Raw genomic sequence first — 19,884 nt, forward strand, 5'->3', positions numbered from 1 at the left:
GAACCATGCCAGTCGGTAGGTCATGGGTTGCACAGAACAGTCACTGTCAAAACAATTCAAGAAAATGAGGGGTCCTGTAGAAGGCTCAAGAAGAGCGGGATGGACCTGAGGCAGGACAGGAGCAGAGGCAGCTGGGGACCTCCTCAGCAGCGGGGAGTAAGGGTGCCTTTGCTGTGACAGTGATCATTACAATGGGAACAGCTGTCGCCTCACCCAAACGTAGAAAATCAGTTCAAATTCTCAAGAGGAAGAATCTAAATGGCACAGCCAAGTCCAGAATTCTCCACTCCTGCTTTAATTAGTTTGGGTTAACACGCCGTTAACCCAACCGCTATGTGGTAAGTGCAAATATCTAGGGAAGAAGGAAAGAAACTCTTTGAAAAGGGAGATGAACTTCAATTAAATATTGACCCAAACTGGAATTTTAAGTTTAAATTTCATCCTACCACCAGAGATGATGGGGACTCAAGGTTAATACAAGGTCAATTACAAGTAGTTATATTAAATACTGCAACTGTGATACAGTATAAAATATAATTTCAATCCTATTAAAGGTAAAAAAAAAAAAAGACGTAGATTTTAGCTAATTTTAGCTAAGTTTCAAGGGCATAGAAACCTATGAGTTTATATATCTATGATATATAGATATAAGGAAAATTGAGTTCCCTACCCATGGTTTTCAGACTTTGTCTTGAATTAGAGATTGTAATTCTCTAGGACTACAGTAAGGTGGGAGGACTGCATACTTAACTAAGCAGCCCAGATTCTCTTAAAGATGTGTCATGTTGAGAAACTTAACCTAACTCCTTAGAGTAATTAAAAAGGGGCTCAGCTTGCCCCTTTTTAATGAGGATGTTTTTTAATTAGAACAAAAATGGACAATAAAACATGGGACACCATATGTGGATTAACACTAAATAATAAAAACACGTACAAATTTTAAAGCCACCATATTTCTTATAATTATTTTTAATATCATTTAGTCACATAATTTATAGTAGCATGGGTTTATAAAAGATTTTTAAGACTGGTTGGTAACTTAGTCTTGTCTTAGATTTTTTTTGAAAATGGAGAAGAAGGGAGTTACGAGTCAGAGAATATTTCAGGCTGACGTGTTGAATATGAATTCTACAAACAGCAAATAGGAATGTAACTTATTTAAGCCTATTGGTTCACTTTTTTAAAAGCACCCTCATTTCTTTAAGGTGAAGTACTATTAATGTTCGTGAAAGTCTACTGTGGACAATGATATATTTAGTCCAATGGGGGTGGGGAGTGAATTTATGTGACCATCCAATTCAGAGTCTGATTTAGAGTCAAAAATCAAACTGTGTTCCAGAACAGTCACAAGTAGCATCATCAGTTCCTCAGGTAATATAGCTCCCAAAACTCTCATCCTTCTGGTGACTCTCCTTTTCTGCTTTGACTTACGCATGCCTTTCTTTTAAAGAAGCAAAAAGTATAAAAGTTCACCAAAATTCTGAAAGTCATAGTTTGTATAGCACTAAATGATAGTAGCTTTGGCATCCGATATTAGGGTTACTTTTGTTACAAATATTTTCTTCATTCTGGGTCAAGGCGAGGTAAGACAGGAAGAATAAGATTCCCAAATGCAGAGTCTTGAGTTATGAAGTATCCAGATGAGTGTGCATGTGCATGCTAGGCAAGAGTTTAAAAAAAAAAAAAAGGCAATTAAGCTATTAAAAATCACAATTTTTCAACCAAGGTATTCAAATTACTTATCCTTTTTTGAGTGCTTACGACCAAATTAGGTAAATTTAAGATATAAAAATCAGTTCTGTTGCTGCTTAATTTTGTTCTGTTGCTGCTTAATTTTGTTTTAAATACACAGGAGATGGACAGTAATAAAGTATTTTTATTAACAAGCTGTACCAGGCACTCATTTATCAGACCCACTCTGTCCTCTGTGATTCTCTAAAGTCAATAACGAGTCAAAGGCATGAATTACTTTGTTCCTTGGAGTGGGGAGAACTTTCCAGCAAAGATCCCCCAAATCTGCTCTTGATCAACAAAGTAGGAGCTTAAGAAAGAAGGGGAATGGAGTGGGGTGGGGAAGGGAGCTGATTACTGGTGATGAAGATAACCAATATTTGGTAGAGACTGTTGGAATGTAAGTAACAGAAAACCACCAGTGACCTCCCTCTGTCACTACAGAAAGGAAGACTGTTTTTAGGTTGCCTTAAGTGAGATGATCTTTTATGTCTCTTCCAATTCTGAGATTCTAAGGTTTAAAAGCACAGGTAATGATGGCTTGTTCAAGGGCTCTGGGAATGTTAGTTAAAACTATCCAAGATCACTCTAATACTAAAACTGTTGTTCATTCTATGAAGAACAATATTTTTTTAAGCAGATGGATTATCATATTCCTATGGAAGGAGTTAGTCTTTAAGCATTTCCTGGGCAACGTGGTATGCTGACCATTGAAAAAGAAGCCAAACAACAATAAACCAGTAAGATTATCAAGGGGTATGACAGCATGACAAATTAAAAAAAAAAAAAAAAAAAAAAAAAAAAGGTGTAAACCGGCCAGTTCAGCTTTTAAGATCATTCTGTCCATCCCAATATCCTAAACTCTTTTGTACACAAAGCAGTCTCTTGCCAGGTACAGCATAGAATCAATCATGACTGTGTCAAAACCATAAAAGTCACTTTCATCACTGCTGTATTGGTCCTTCAAATCCTTTGGGCATGACTGAACATCAGAAAACCATTGCAATTATGTGTGGAACGTTTTTATTGATACTGCTCCACTGAAATACAAAATAGGAATTGTGCTGGCTTCCAAGGCCCAGGAAATCTCCAACAAGACAAGACTGTCAGTTACACTTTGCTCACCTGCAAAGCTGCCTTTTGTTGGGCTGCAATATGCTGCTGCTCAGCATGATCCCGGAAGTCCTTATTAAGAGAGGGTCTGGAGAGTGCAATGCTAAAATGGGAATCTTAGTTATTTGGCTGTTGAAGGTAGAAACTTCCTTACTTCTGAATTACATTTTTCATTATATATTCCTTATAGGGATAGAAAAAGGCCTTCCAGAAGAAGTCTTTTTTTTTCCTTCTCCCACTGTTTAATTTATATGACAAAAGCCTATGTTATTTACTGGGGCTCCAAATTACCTCTATTTTTTATTATTTTTTTGATGATTTATGGTCCCCTACTTTCAAACTGATTCGAGGTACTCCAGCTTATCATAAGGCTACATTTATGATGAAAACAGAAGCACTGAATGTTTCAAGCAGAAGGTACAGCACGCGAAAGCCCAGGGCAAAAGACCTTGGTGTATCTGAAGAAATTAAGAGCTCAACAGGACCGGAGGTCAGGGTTGAAAGGAGATGAAGAGGGTTGGCAAAAAATGACATTGGGGTAAAAGGCAGGTACAGGGTATGAAGAGCCTTGTGAAAATAAATTAAGAAATACAGACCTTATCCTCACAGTAAAAAGAGATACCCAAAGAGTATAATAAGCAGAGGAGTGACATGATCACAAGTACCACATGATGGCTCAGGAAGACCACTGCTAGGCACACAGTGCTGGTCACCTCCTCAATAACAATTTTTCTCCCTACTGTCTTGCTAATGGAATCCAAACTTAGTTCAATTATTGCTGGTCCCATGCCTCAGGGCTGGCCAGGCTCATCCCTCAGGGGATGAACTTTGATTGGTGTAAGACAATGCCATTCCCCCTGCTGGTTTCTGGTTTAGGCAAGAGAAAGATACACAATTCTGGGCAACTAGACTCAATGGGTCGTCTGCTGGAAGGCTTCTGAGGACATTCTCTAGCCTCTTACAAAAGAAACATAGAACAGGAACCTTTCTGGCTTTGGTCTCGATAGGTGGCTCAGTGTAGGGTGAGGCAGAGACTACTGCAGTCATATTTTGACCACTAGGGAGCTGCCGACCCCCAGGGAAAGACAGAAGGAAGAATTGGAGGGAGTCCAGAGCACTGCTCACATACTGAGCTGCTGCATGAAGCTGCACTGGAACCATCTCACCTGTATGAAGCCACTCTGGAAGCACCTGCCCGTCACACTCCTGGTTCATATACATCCTAATGCTTATCCCAATTTTCTCGATTTCCAGATTAAAACATGACACAACTGATAAATATATTCAGGAGGACTGAAGACTACGGGAAATACAGAGGAAGCAGCTATAGTAATTGAGGCAAGAAACGGGAGTAGCAGGCATCAGGGCTGGGTGGCATCAGTAGCAATGAAGAAAAATAGGCAGATTTGAGACACATTTCAAAGTATAAACATAAGAGAATGGCAAATGCTTGGAGATGGAAATGAAATGGAATAATAAACAAAGTCCATGCTTCTGACTTCGAGATCTGTGCCATTCACTGAGACAAGAAGCCCAAGAATAGTAGGTGGTTAGTCAGAGCTTGGGAAGGGAAGATGAGTTCAGCTTGGGCCATACGAAGTTTGAAATGCCTAGAGGACAGAGGGATGGAGATGTCCAAGAGGCGATTTGGGACTTGGAGAAAAGACTAGATGAAAGTGATGCAACTGGTGAAAAGATGTGAGAAGACAAACTGGATGGAAAACTGAGCTCTGAGGGGCACTGACATTCATGAGATAAGAGTGGAGAAACGTCTACAAAAGAAATCACAATTGTGTGACAGTGAATGAGTGGAAGCCAAGGAAAGAGTATTTTAGGAAGGAGGGAGTGATCAGTGGTGTCAAACAGTGCTCAGATATCTAATAAGGGAAGGATCTTGGTCTACCAGATTTTAGCTACAATGAGATTACAAGGGACTGAGGTGAGCACCTGTTCTTAGGAAAAGTGACTGCCTGGGTGGCTCAGTGGTTGAGCATTTGCCTTCGGCTCAGGGCATGATCCCGGGGTCCTGGGATCAAGTCCTGCATCTGGCTCCCCACAGGGAGCCTGCTTCTCCCTCTGCCTGTGTCTCTGCCTCTCTTTGTGTCTCTCATGAATAAGTAAGTAAAATCTTTAATAAAAAAAAAAAAAGGAAAGGCAGGGTGGTGGCTAAATATCATGTAAGAAGGCAGAAACCAAACACGATAAAGATTAAGCCACCTAAACGTTCCCTGCTTTGCAGAACGCTTAAAAAGTGGGATGTTGACAATTATATCAGTAACAAACCAAAACCACACAAAACCCTTTTCGTTTTTTTTAAAGTAGGCTGTGGGGAACATTAAATATTCTGGTTAGAATTTAATTATTTAAGATCTAATCAATTCATCTAATTTTTTCAAATCTAACTAGGAAACAAAACATAACGTGTAAATTCCAATGTGAGAGAGACAAATGTCTGCCAACCCACATGAAGTATTTTGTCCAAGACATTTTTTATATCACTAAATATAAAAACCACATTATTCTTCAATACCTCGCTCCAGGATGATTAGTTGAAGACTGGTTCTGCATTAGTAATTTTCTTTTCTCTTTGTCCAGTTCTGCCAAGATTGCAACTCTGTTTTTGTTTTGAAAACCTAAAAACCAGGGGTAGGGGGAAGAGAGACACACAGAGAGAGAAATAAAAACAACATTTTAGAGCTATTTTTAGAAACCTAGGCCATCTAGAAACCCAGACAGCAAATTCTATTCTCTAAGAAGATAAAGAACCCACTAGAGAGTAGCCCCCTAGATGGTGAAACCGACCTCCTACTGCTTCCCTGCAACTTTCCCAGCACAGTCCCAGGATGGAGGCAAAGTAAGATATGGACTGAGGATTTGGAAGGAACTGTAATTACCAAGGTTTTCAGGAGGAAAACAGCAACAGACATACTCAGATCCAAACAATATTTCTTTTTCTCAACTGCTTTCATTCCGAAATGACACACAGTCTTTCAAAGACCAAAGAACTGCAACTGACTACATCCAGCAATGCTGAGAGAGAAATGGATTGTAACAGACGGGGTGCAAAAGGTGTGTCCTTTATCAACTACTTAATATGGGGCTTGATTCTGATCTTCAAATTACATAAGTCTAAGGTGCAAAGTCCTGGCCAAGGACTAGTATCCAACTAGGTTTTTAAAATCTGAATTAGGGGCACCTGGGTGGCTTAGTTGTAGGTGTCCGACTCTTGGTTTCAGCTCATGTCATAATCTCAGGGTCAGGAGATTGAGCCCCACATGTCTGACTCCACGCTCAGTGGGGAGTCTGCTTCAGAGTCTCTCCCTCTGCCCCTCCCCACCCTCTCCCCTGTGCCCACTCTCTCTAAAATCAATCAAATCAAATCAAATCAGAATTAAATGTCAAGATGTAAACACTGAGAGAATGTAAACAAAATCCTCAAATTTCTTGCTTCTCTTGATATATCTCAAGCACTGGCAAGAAGGGATCTTGGGTACCTCCATAGTAAAAATTAACTAGAATGAAGAAATGATCATTACTATTTCCTCACATTACAAAGACATCGGCACTCCCTAGCTTATTATAGTCCTTATTAGACTTGTTTATATGCCTGTGGGCATTTGAGTTGGATCCCTAATTTAGAAGAAAACAAATGGAAAGATAAAAGACTGGAAAATGAACCACAAGGTGAGTTCTCTGTAAAATGAAGAATGCTTTCCAGAGAAAAGTAGCACTCTCCTATTTGTATATATGGATTTGCACACATATTTTTAAAGACTTTATTAATTTATTTGAGAGAAGACAAGCAGGGGGAGTGGCAGAGAGAGAGGGAGAGGGAGAAGCAGGGTTCCTGTGGGGTAAAATAACACGGAAGGATATACATGTACTGTGTATCCAATATCAAACTCTAGCTTTTTATATCATATTATAGTTATAGGAGATGCAACCATTGAGGGAAACTTGGTAAAAAGTACCTGAGACCTCTCTAGACTGTCTTTGCAACTTCTTGCCTATTTCAAAATAAAAATTAAAAATATATGGCTCTCAAATCCCCACTGATGCTACTTTAGTCTAAGACACTCTCCTCTCTTACCTGGTTCACTGCAATAGCTTCCTATTTCTTTGCCATACATTTTTCACCTTCTCTCGGCTTCTCCCCATCAATCCATACTCTCCATTTTATTTATATTTTTTAAAGATTTTGTTTATTTATTTGAGAGAGAGAGAGAGAGTGTGTGTGTGTGTATCAGCAGGGGGAGGGGCAGAGGGAGAGGAAGACTCCTCACTGAGCAAAGAGCCTGATGTGGGGCTTGGTCCCAGGACCTGAGATCATGACCTGAGCCAAAAAGCAGATGCATAACTGACTGAGCCACCCAGGTGTCCCCAAAGTTGTATATATTTAAAGCAAGTCACACCATTAGGTGTGTTTCTAACTCTAGGACAAGACTTTTTCCCACTTCTCAGAAGAGGCCAATGCATTCTTAGAAGATAATTAAATAGTTCCATCTTTGTAAAAATTTAGAGATACTGTAAATATAAAAAGTCCTGAAAAGTAAATTTAAAAATCTGATAGTGTCTAAATTATGTGGTGAGCAAAATAAATAACCACACTTGAAAGTACTGATGTGCTGTTTACAGAAACATTACTCTCAAGATTAATTTGTTTGCAAGTAATATTTTAGGGTATCAGTAAAGAAACTGTATATAGGGATCCCTGGGTGGCGCAGAGGTTTGGCGCCTGCCTTTGGCCTAGGGCGCGATCCTGGAGACCCAGGATCAATTCCCACGTCGGGCTCCCGGTGCATGGAGCCTGCTTCTCTCTGCCTGTGTCTCTGCCTCTCTTTCTCTCTCTGTGACTATCATAAATAAATAAAAAAATTAAAAAAGATTAAAAAAAAAGAAACTGTATATACATAGAAATTGTATGTACAAAGCATTAAAAAGACTACATGAAGATAATTTGATCAATAATGTTCAGATAAATACAAGCACAATTGAGCTTTTCAGTGCTCTTCAATGTGTTTAAGCTTACATATGTTATTTCCAATTGTCTATCCTCTGTGAAAAGGAACCAGAGTTCTGAGCAGAGTACTAGTTGCATGTCTTAGGGTAGAAAAAAAAAAAATCAAGAGATGGGCCTGGAACATCTTGTCAGAGAGCAAGAAGTTTTTTTTTTTTTTAAAACATCCAGGGTAGTGCTGAAAGAACAAAGAAGCCAATTTGAGGTTAGCCAGGCTGTCACAATTGGAACATTAAAAAGAGAATAATAATTATAGCTGAATGGAACATATTGAATCTATGATACGCCATGGCTTCATAATAAGATACAAAAGGAAAAGTTAAAAATACATAAAAATATAGTTGTAAAGAAGGGTGAAAATAAGTTATTATAATAATTAGGTCATTTGTAGTAATTACAGTTAATAGGTTAGCATTAACATTTAGAGGTTTGTTTCTCCTATTAAGTACATGTCTGTTTCTGAAGTATAGCTGTATACTTTTTTGCTTAGGTACATGGAGGAAGGGGTAGATACAGGGAACTGGGGGCTAAGCCAAATAGTTCCAGAAGAGCAGGATAGGGACCAAGAATCCACAAGAGAGGTGGATTCAGCACAGGTTCTCTCTCTCTCTCTCTCTCTCACACACACACACACACACACACCATTTAAAAAGGAGACCCAGTTGTGATGAGCATCCATGTCACACAATGACCAAGCAGAAACTGTTAGCTCTAACTGGATGAATTAGTGAAATTCCTAAAAAGAGCTAACTGTACAGACCTAATGATCCCTGACCTCTTGGGAGATGAAATGTATTAAATCATGGTAATAAAGCTACCAGAAAAGGACAATTCATAAGGAAAACAGAACATGGGAGTATTTCACTTAAGGACAACTCCAGGTTGCAAGAAACTAAAAATCTATGAGACAGGCATGAGCTTAAAAAAAAAAATCCCATTAACCCAGCAGGTAAAGTTTAATATAGAAGGGACTCAGTGCACACCAACACAGCTTTTAAATCATCTAAGGCATAACCAAATCTTGTGTTTTGGCTGAGAATCAAACTTAATCAAAAAACGCTAAATCTTGACTTACCTGAAATTTTGTTTTGTTTTGGTAGTGGTAAAATTACTGTAACCCTAGGAAGGTATAGAAAGATTACTATAATCCTGGAAAGCACAGAAATAAGAATCTGGGAAGATCACTATAATCCCAGGAAGATACAAAAAACAAGTACAGAAAGAGTAAATTAATTAAACCAATGGGTTAATATTTTAAAATAGATTTAAGTGTACTAAATTTTGCAATCATGAAGTATTACAGTCACATTAATTATAATTCTAATTTAAACTATAAAGGAGAATTTAACTTGTTTAAGCTATAAACAATTCTAAATGTTTAAAAATTTTCAGTTTTGAAGTTACTGTGTTAGATGAGTGTAGGTTTAATACACCTTTAATTAAATTATGAGCAGTGAGGAGTATTTTTTTCCATGTACAAGATCATGGATTCCACGTACTTTAAAGAACTCACTAAAGTATTTAAACACGGGGTCACTGGAGTGGGCGAGCCCATAGCCTTCCCTCCCTGGTGAAGATGGGAAAATGCTTTATCACTGTTATGTCATTTAGTGCTCCATACTCCCACCCAGAAGCCCAAGTTTTATCCTTATAATCTCTCCCTCTTACTACTCACATTTAACAAGTCACCTAGTCCAACAAATTTTACATCCTCAAGTCTCTAAAATAACTTCCCTTCTCAATTCCTTTTCCACAGTCTAATCAAGCAAAATTATATTTTGCATAATTTTCTAGATCTTAATGTGTATCTACATGAGGCTGAGAGCCATAAAGGCTACTTTACAGAGAAAGGGTATGGTAAGATCTCTTAGGCTTTTATTTCTGAATCTTGTCTAAAGGTCCTGAAACCTATGCTTCCTTCTTGATTTTTTTTAAAAAAACAATATAGTATTATGTTACATGTCTGTTTTGCACAAAATACTTATTATAAAACTATAAAAGTCAACAGACAGCACTTAGGGAATAATAATAGCTTATTTCAAATTTGAAACTTAAGGCACAAACTAGGTAATCTATCTGGTTATTTGAAGTATAATGTTCTATAGTAAGACTCTCCCACCTTCAGGGTTTATACCAATGAACTCTAACTACCACATCAATAGGTAACATTTAACTAACTTTTATTACACTCACTACATGAGTTTTTTTTTTTAAACACACACCCATCGCTTGCCATAATTTAACATTTTACTTTTACATTCTTTTGCACATATCATAGTTACATGTAACTTTTACGTTCTTAGAAGCATGAGAGTGTTAAAAATATTTATCTCATGTACAGTACTTAATATTCCTTTATAATTAACCTTCTCCTAATAAAATTATCTTATAATAAAGCAGCACACTCAAAAATATTTCTACTTTTAGAACTATAACCCTATCTCCTTTCACAATCATATATATTCTCACTTCTACGTTCGTTCATAGAAACATATAACTCCCACACTTTTTTTTTTGTCACTAAAAACATTCCTGAGGAACAAGCATCACATCAAATCATATTTAAAACCTACCAGCTGATTATCACTTTACATGAATAGCTCTACCACAGTTAAATAAGCACTAACTGGAATTCTTTTTATTGGAAAAAATATTCTAAAAGAATGAAAATTATTTTGTTTGATCAGTGGGGTTATGGATAATCTGCTTTCCAATTACAGTTGATAAATTGCTTTCACAACAATATTTTAAAAGACATTTAATATGTTATTCAAATCTTTTCAAGTGGCTATCCTACAGGCTATATACTCTTCACAACTATACATTAAATCAATGTATCATACTTAAGATACCCGTTTAGTATTAAAGGAAAGTCACTATGGCACTATTAGTTTAACATGTTTTAAGTTATTTATTGAATCAACATATATTTACTGTGTATCCATCGTATACAGGCACTAGATAGGTTCTAAGGATACAATGATGAGCCAAAACTTGACATGATTCTAGCTCTCATGGTTCTCAAACAGTCCAGTGAGGATAGAGATGATCAAATAATTACACCAATGAATGTATACTTAGAATCTAAGATGAGTAGTCTGAAATAAAGAAAGAAAATTCTGTAAGCATTTATAACAATATTACTGTGGGAATCAATGTTGAATAAACTTGATCTAGACTGGGAGTAGGGGGAGCAGTAAAGGCTTCCAGAAAAAGTAATGCTTGAACTGAAATCTAAAGGACAAATAAGTAAGCTCATTAGGGATTGGGGGAAAATAACACTTTCCCCTATAAAAAGAGCAGTGGTTGCAGTGTTGAGAATAGGCTAGACAAAAGGAAACAGGAGACTATGACAGTGGAACAAACTGGAGATGACAAAAGTTGTTATGGGCCAGGGAAATGGAAAGATTGGAACAGATCCAAGAGCTATTTAGGAAGTTAAATCAACAGGACACTGAAAGAGTAAATATGAAGTAAAGAATGATGAAGAAGTAGTCATGGATGGCTCCTAGATTTTCGGCTCATATAGTTAAATGGTGAATTATCCTATTTTTCTATTGCTGCTGTAACAAATTACTATAAATGTAGTCGCTTAAAACAACACAAATCTATTATCTCACGGTTCTGCAGTTTTGGGATCTTACTGGACTAACATCCAGGGCTCCATTTCTTTCTGGAGCCTCTGGTGAAGAATCTGTTTCCTTGCCTTTTCCAGTTTCTAGAAGCTGCCTGAGTTCCTTGGATCCTGGTATTCTTTCTCTGCCTTCAAACCCAGCAACACTGTATCCCTCTGACCCTTCTTCATTTCTCTCTCTGACCACAGCTAGGAAAAAAAAATTGCTGCTTTTCAGGATTCATGTGATTAATATGGGCCCACCTGGATAATCCAGGATAATCTTCCCATTTCAAGGCCCTTAACCTTCATCACATGTGCTGAGTTCTTTTGCCAGAGAAGGTAACATAGTCACGGGTTCTGGGGATTATGAAATGGGGGGATCATTTTGCCTACCACACTTCTTAATGATATATATAATGTATTCAGTGGCTAAAGCTCAAACCTCATCTAGGGGGGACTGCTTGATGTCTAAGTCATAGCATAACGAAAGAATATAACATTATTAAGTTAATGTGAGTTGATTAGTATCAATAATTAGTCCTTTTGGTATCTAGTTGATGGCAAACACTTCTTATATCTAGTAAGATCAGAAAAATTATTCAACTCTTAGCTACTTTTTGGACTTTACTGAAAACACACATCAAAGGAAAGGAATGGATCTTAATGTCTATTCAGGTGACCTCCCCATTTTCAAGTTCTCACTCAGTCCTCAAGGACTTAGTTCTTGTAAGATACTGCCACTTTCTCTCCCCATTTCAGAGCTAAACAACATGATGAATCATCTTTACCTTCCTTTTGAACCAACTTTCCCTCATCACTCATTTTTCTTTTCCTCTTACCGATAAATTCCTACACCCATTTCACAACAAGGATTTTCTGCTTAAAAACAGAAAATAGAAGTAAAATACCTAGCATATAGCGTGCTGTGTGGCAATTGCTTAATAAATACTAATTATTGTCATTATCTAGCATTCTGTATTAGTTAACATTGCTAGATGCTTCTCAGCCCCATTCTGACAATTCACTCTCAGTGCAGAGTTTTTCATTACAAAGAATACAACTGATTAGCATGCGGCTTTCTAGGCTACACTCACATGACAGGCCTCCCAAGGCCAGTCAGAATGGGCCTAGGGATCTCAAACTCTCTCCCAACTATATACACGATCTGAAGCTACTTAATAACCTATTCTACATCAACCTCGTTTCATCCCTATTTCAACCTGGGGCTTACAGATCATTCCTAGAACATCAGAAAAATACTGTACTCTTTGCCTTTGCAGTTAAAAATGACATGAAAAGAAAGCCAGCTTTAAAAACCTACTGCAAATTGCATCTTTGCATCCACATTTTCCTCTTTAAAAAGGTACAAACACAAGAATTTTTAATTATTTTTACACATCAGTGCAAATTTTAATTTACATCTTAATTGAGAGGTAGCATTCCTTGCTTTTCATCCTGACCATAGATGGTTTGGGGTAAGACTTGTATTTGGGCCTGAGATCAAGCAAGAGACCTCCCACCCCACTCCTACCTAGCACCCTGAAATCACAACTAAGAGCATCCAGAATAACTCCAAATCAATACTTTCCATCACCTGATCTGCAGGGCTTGTAGTTATTACTATAAACATTGAAAGATAACTAGAAAATAAGAGAATCAAAGAAAAAAATTCACAGTTCTTAGTATTTTACCAGGTTTCTGTGTGTTTGAAATGAGGTTGGACCAATCCAACTGCCACCACATGATCATAGGACCTTAGTATTTACCAATAATGAAAGATTCTTTACATTGTACCCTAGCCAAATTCCAGTTTGACAATCTGCCTCTACATATTAAAATTCTCAGAACAGGGCAACCCCGGTGGCTCAGTGGTTTAGTGCCGCCTTCAGCCCAGGGCCTGATCCTGGAGAACCGGGATGGAGTCCCGTGTCAGGCTCCCTGCATAGAGCCTGCATGGAGCCTGCTTCTCCCTCTGCCTGTGTCTCTGCCTCTCTCTCTCATGAATAAATAAATAAAATCTAAGATGAAAATAAATAAAATAAAATAAAATAAAATAAAATAAAATAAAATAAAATAAAATAAAATAAAATAAAATAAAATAAAATAAAATAAAATAAAATAAAATAAAATAAAATAAAATAAAATAAAATAAAATAAAATAAAATAAAATAAATAAAATAAAATAAAATAAAATAAAATTCTCAGAACATGACTTAGCAATCAAGTAGCCATTAAGAACCAACCAAATCTTCCATAGTACGATGGAAGCTAAGGAGACTTCAGTGACTGTGTGCCAAGAGCTTATGGCATTTAGCAGTCCTGACTGCTACCACACTATGACAGACTAGATCTGCTCGAGGGCTCAGTGAACACAATGGGATTCTGTCTCCTACACCAGAGACACTAATTAATTGCAATGTACAGATCAGGATTTTTTTTCCTAAGTCATGGTTCTTTCAGTTATCATTGTTAAGATAATTACACCACTTGGCATTCAGTCTCTGTACTAAGTAGTTCCTATACACGTAAAGAGTAAAGAAATAATTTAATATAGAAAATAAAATGCAATAGATCCAAATAGGTAAGAATTTTAAAATTTTCACTAGGAGTCTACAGAGCAGGATATGGACTCCCTCTGCTGGTGCCCAAGAGCAGCTCAGGACACCAACAAAATCACTGACAAAAGAACAAAAGCCAAAAGGCTAATCTAAATTCATTTCTATTTAGATTAGAGGATGTTTCACAGCAAATATGATATCAATCAAAGGCAACCCTAAAAATGACCGCATTTTATTGCAAATGCTATAAAAATAAATAACCAGCAAATTGCAAATCTCAATTATTGTGCTATTAGAACAAATGGATAATTTTAAATTTAGTTTTGCCTAGACTGAACTGTGGGATTTTTAGCAGCCATATTTGTCTTCCAAAATAGACATCTCTTTGTTTTCATTTTGGCTTAAATCAAATTATTTTTCACCTGGTAACTTTGATGAAAAGAAGAGATCAAAGATCAGAAGTCAGTGTTGGCCTGTAATTAATGCATAGAGCACACAAATGTGGTTATTTTAGAGAACAGAATAGTATTAGGTAGTTACAACTGTCACCAAGGCTAGCTTTTTACAATAGTACACTTCTATAAAACTTATGCAACCTTTAGTGTGCCCTCAATGCAACTAATACACTAAACGAGATTTATATACAATGAAACAGCAGACTTCCAACTTCTAGTAGTAGCAGGTAGTTTGGTTACACTAACCCTGCCACAGTTTAATTATAAATTCTGGACAAAGGGCACCTGGTTGTCTCAGTGATTGAGCATCTGCCTTTGGCTCAGGTTGTGATCCTGGGGTCCTGGGATCAAGTCCCACATTGGGCTCCCCATAGGGAGCCTGCTTCTCCCTCTGCCTATGTCTCTGCTTCTCTCTCTGTGTCTCTCATGAATAAATAAAATCTTAAATAAGTAAAAAATAAATTCCAGACAAAAGATTAAAAATTCATTATTTGAAAGCACTAGAAACTGACCAAAATCAAGCAGAAACTGCACCTATTGATATTTGGAAATTTGTGATCTTTTGTTCAATTCACAAACAGCTTGGATAGTCTGACCTTACTGGCTTTGAGGTATCAGAGGACAGACAGTTCAGGGCTGGCAGCGTGGAGAAACCCCAGAGGGAAAGGCAGAAGGAGTAAAGCAAAGTTTTTGCTTCCTGACTAAACTACACATATGGAGACCCCAGAAGGATCCAGCAATAAAGCAGCAGATAGAAGCTAAAAAGACTGAGCACAGATTTCAGCTACTGCCCATCACACGGAAGACAACTCTGAGTTGAGGGCTTACATTTGCTAGAACAAAAATTACATGTCAGAGCAATACAAAAGAAGCCAGAGTCTCCACAGTGTCTTAGTCATAATATCCAGTATCCAATAACAAATCACTAAAAAAAAAAAAAAAAAAAAAAAAAAAAAAAAATCACTAAGTATAGTAAGTAAAAGGAAAATGTGACCTACACTCAAAAAAAAAAAAAAAGCAGTCAACAGAAACCAACTCCAAGATGATTCAGATGATGCAATTAGCAGTGACAAAGGACCTGGATCTAGATTCTAAAAAGAAGAAAACCTAATGATAAAAATAAGCCAATTTTTAAAAAATGAACAATTTAAAAAATAAGAAAAGAAAATTTATGACGGCAAGTAGTTACAAAGAAGAGCTCAACATCTGTCATCTGGGAGATGCAAGTTAATACAATGAGATGTCGCTTCACATCCTCCAAGATGGCTAAAATTAGAAGACCTAGAACATTATATAGAGAGTACCCAGAATTTTCACACATTGCCAGAGGGAATGTAAATTGGTATAGCCAGTGTGGGAAAAGGTTTGGCAGTTTTTCAAAAAGTTAATAATAAACTCAGCTATTAATCCAAATATCTACAAAAAGACATAAACAAATATTCAAAGCAGCTCCACTCACAATGGCCCACACTGAGACAACCCCCAAAGCCCCTAAACAGGAGAACCAATTAAAAAAAAAATGGTGGTAAATACATACAGTAGAAGAGAACTCCATGATAAACAGAATGAACTCCTGACACATGACACAACATGGATGAAACTCACACTTTAGTGAGTGAAAGAAGCTGGACACAATAACATGCTTTATGGTTACATTTATACGAAGACAAAATTAAGACAAAACTAAGGCCAAAAAAAAATCAGAACAGAAATAATAAAAATACGGGTCAAACAATAGTTCAGAGTTGACAGGGAAAGGAAAAAAGAGGTTTGCTTCAAGTTTTGAAGCAGGACACAACTTAGAGAATGGGATTTAATACTTTCCAGAGATTAAATTTTATTTTTTAAAATTTGTTTTTAAATAAAGACTTCTCTAGGATGCGTCTGATTTGCTTTGCTTTAGAGAGCTTCTAAACAGAGGTGATGTGTACAAAAGTTTCTAGGGCAAATGAAGGCAAAGGCATGGATACTGCCTGGTGACAATATAACCTTAAAAGTGGCTCTGATTTCAAGTAGAAGAGAACACAGATGTCAGAGGAGGACCTAAGGTTTAAAATGTGAATAATCTTAACACAGGGTAAAACATAGGATTAATAGCTATTAAGAATGTTATATATCTGATACAATGTTGGACTTCAAATACTGGGTTTTTACTTTGCTATTCATTTTTTATTGACTACAGTAGCTGCCCTATCCTAACTTTTCTATCAAAACACGTTTATTAAAAGGGGGGAAAAATCCTAGTAATAACAAGTTCCAGCATGCATTACCTTGTCCTGAAGGGTTTGCTGCCATTATCTTCTATTTTGTTTCAACTATGTTCAATGGCAACTGGTCAGCACTTTACAATTACCTGTTAAAAAAAAAATATATATATATATATGTACACATATATAAAATGCATCATATTTAACAACAAACTATAAGTTGTCAGGAACAGCTAGCCTCCCTACAATAAAACGTTTTCCGTTCCTTCATCGCTTCAGAAATACACACCTGAAAAGTGGCACAGACTTAAGTCACAAATTTAGATTCTGCAAGCCCTTCAAGTATTTCATTAGAACGTTAAGGTTAAATGTTGACTTTTGCAGATGATGTTGAGATGTTGATACCAACATTTAGCATTACTGTCTTCAACGTACAGCATTACGCCGTATTCACCACACACTACCAAATGAATCAGCCAATCGAGAACATTAATATGATCGATGCTAGGAAGAAAGGAAAAAAAAAAATCACTCCTTTATGGTCCTTCCTGATGCACTTAAAAAAATATATCCAGATGGGCGGCCTGGGTGGCTCAGTGGCTTAGCACCTGCCTTGGGTCCAGGGCGTGATCCTAGAGACCCGGGATCGAGTCCCACGTCGGGCTCCCTGCATGGAGCCTGCTTCTCCCTCTGCCTGTGTCTCTGCCTCTGTGTGTGTGTGTTTGTCGTAAATAAACTTAAAAATATATATATACATATATATATATATATATAAATAATCTCCCTCTGTGTCTCTGCCTCTCTGTGTTTCTCATGAATAAATAAATAAAATCTTTAAAAAATCCAGTAGCTACTGTGTATGCTGAAAGCTAAGAAAGAAAACGTAACGCCTGGAATTTATCAAGTACATCCTCGGCACCATACAATGCGTAAGATGCTTGAAATTATCTTACTCATCGCCGTCTTACAGATGGGGAGAGCCGTGCCCCAGGCCCCAGAAGCCAGGACGAATACTTTGGGCTGTTTCGTTTCCCAACGTCGTGGGTTTTGTATCAGGCTTTGGGGAGATCGCGAGTGGGCAAGGCCGTCCTGCTGCCCTCGGGGAGCAAGCAGTCCAGCGAGAAGACGGGCCCTCGGGCGGACCACCACCCTAACACGTTCAACCAACGCGCTCTTTAAAAGGCGCCAACGGTGCTCCGGCAGCAGCGAGGCACGGAGTCCCCTGGCGTGACGAGGGCGGGCTTCGGGGCAACCCGGGAAGAGCGCGAGGGCTCGCAAGCACACTCGGGCTTGGAACAAAATATGCCGAGGTGCTCCCGGGGCAGAAGCACCGGGCGAGCCGAGCCGGTGGCGACGACAGGAAACAGGGCCACCTAGTGAGGGGGAAGGTTCTGCAGGGGGGCGGCAGGGGGGGCGACAGGGCGGCACCAGCGCCCCAAGGGGTCCTTGCAGGCGGGCGTGGAGGCCAGGCTGGGCGCGGGGCAGCGAGGAAGCCGAGGAGGCCGCTGCCCCGTGGCCGCAAGGACAGCGGCGGCAGGTCAGCGCCGGGGCCGCGCACTTCCGTCCCCCGGCGCCGTGGGGCGGGCCTACTTACCGGGGCCTCCAGAGCGCCCAGGCCGGTCCGCGCCGTCCGACCGCTCTCTCAAAGGGGGCGCGACCACTTAGAGACCTGCAAACAGAGCCCAACGTGCGGCTCTACAACCTTCCCGCCCCCGCTGCGCTTCCGCCTCCAGCCTGACGTACACCCAACTGCTATTTCCCTGCCCGCCCCCCCACCCGCCGGCCGAGGCCACTTCCTTTCCGAAGAGTGGCAGCCGAAGGGGCTCCTGGGAGATGCAGGCCGCGCGCTGGGGGGCGGGGTCCGAGAGGGGCGGGGCTCGGGGGCGGGGCTAGGGGCGGGGCCGACAGCGGCTGGGGCCCTAGCGCCCTGGCGCCCTAGCTGCTCTGCGGTTAAGGCCGCGGGGTTCGGAGAGGAGTCGCCAGCCCTGCCAGGCCTGCGGCGATAGGAGGGGGAGGGGAGGGCCGGTCCGGGTTCACCCGCTGGGCGGGCTTCCCAGATTCCACAACCACCAGGGGGCTGTGCGCCCGCACACGTCCACAAATCCCAGGGAGGTGGGTTTTTGTTGTTGTTTATAGTTCACACTAAGCATGCAGAAATTTTTGCTACTGTGCAATAATCTGTTCAAGAAATGGCTGAATCACAGCTCAGAACACGAGGACTCTTCTAGTAGGTTCACCCGATGACCTGATTCCAATGCAGCGGATCTACATACTTACCTTGAAAGGTAACAATGTATTGATGTGTGTCCCCTGTTCTGTGGTCAGCAACCCCCGTTACGCATATTTTGTAGCATTCGAACATACTTTTTTTTAAAAAAAATATTTTATTTTTTCATGAGAGACACAGGCAGAGGGAGATGCGGGCAGCCCGATGCGGGACTTGATCCTGAATCCCGGGATCACGCCCTGAGCTGAAGGCAGATGCTCAACCGCTGAGCCACCCAGGGGCCCCTGAGCATACATTCTTAAAAACCAGCATTTGCTCCATGGTCAATGTTTACATTATTTTGTTATATAATTTTGTTATGCACGGGTCTAGGACTGAAACAATAACACCCCCAAGCATTTATTGAGTGCCTTCTGTATGCTAGGTTCTTCTTGTGCATAAACTCTGATCCTGTCATTTCCCGGTTTATATAGGATTTGTATTTATATATTTATATATAAAACTCAGAGATGTTGAGTTACTTTATGTCAAGTAACAAGCTGAGTTTCAAAGGAGTAAATGTTTGCCAGATGCTAAGGCCCAGGTTCTTAAGTCTCACACATTGTCTCTGCTCTGGAGGAAGGAATTCCTCTGAGGCCAGATCTTGTTGACCTCCTTCATACAAATACAAAGTGTAACACCTGAGCACTTGGGTAGTCCGCAGGGACCTAAGAGGCCTCTGTGAAGGGGGCCTGGCTGGTCCAGTTATAAGGACATAGGACTCTGGATCTCCAGGTTGTGAGTTTGAGCCCCATGTTGGGTGTAGAGATTATTTAAAAATATTTTAAAAATGAAATATTTACCCAAAAAGGGTGGGGGCATGTTTTCGTCCTGGGCTAATTAAAAACACAGCTGGGATGTATATGGCTGACAAAACCTTAAGGGAACTGTTTTGGTTTTAGGTGGCCTGACTAGACAGTA

At 39.3% G+C, this 19,884-nt stretch overlaps 1 protein-coding gene across 6 annotated transcripts; it reads right to left on the minus strand.

Moving 5' to 3' along the window:
• Positions 1 to 953: 953 nt before the first annotated feature.
• Positions 954 to 18,438, minus strand: INIP (INTS3 and NABP interacting protein). Of its 6 annotated transcripts, none has more exons than XM_077912928.1 (7): positions 18,292 to 18,438; positions 16,761 to 16,843; positions 10,796 to 10,959; positions 8,937 to 8,980; positions 5,375 to 5,477; positions 2,857 to 2,947; positions 954 to 1,659 (listed from the first exon to the last, which is right to left on the minus strand). In XM_077912928.1, the coding sequence occupies exons 3-7, from the start codon at positions 10,804 to 10,806 to the stop codon at positions 1,564 to 1,566; spliced, it is 345 nt and encodes a 114-aa protein (XP_077769054.1). In that variant the 5' UTR covers positions 10,807 to 10,959; positions 16,761 to 16,843; positions 18,292 to 18,438; the 3' UTR covers positions 954 to 1,563. The 6 variants fall into 6 exon arrangements, with proteins under 6 accessions (XP_077769054.1, XP_077769055.1, XP_077769058.1 ...); XM_077912929.1 differs by lacking the exon at positions 18,292 to 18,438 and adding an exon at positions 17,651 to 17,942; XM_077912932.1 differs by lacking the exon at positions 8,937 to 8,980.
• Between the last annotated feature and the right edge of the window lie 1,446 nt (positions 18,439 to 19,884).

The sequence above is a fragment of the Canis aureus genome, chromosome 10, assembly GCF_053574225.1.
Source record: "Canis aureus isolate CA01 chromosome 10, VMU_Caureus_v.1.0, whole genome shotgun sequence".
Lineage (NCBI taxonomy): Eukaryota > Metazoa > Chordata > Mammalia > Carnivora > Canidae > Canis > Canis aureus.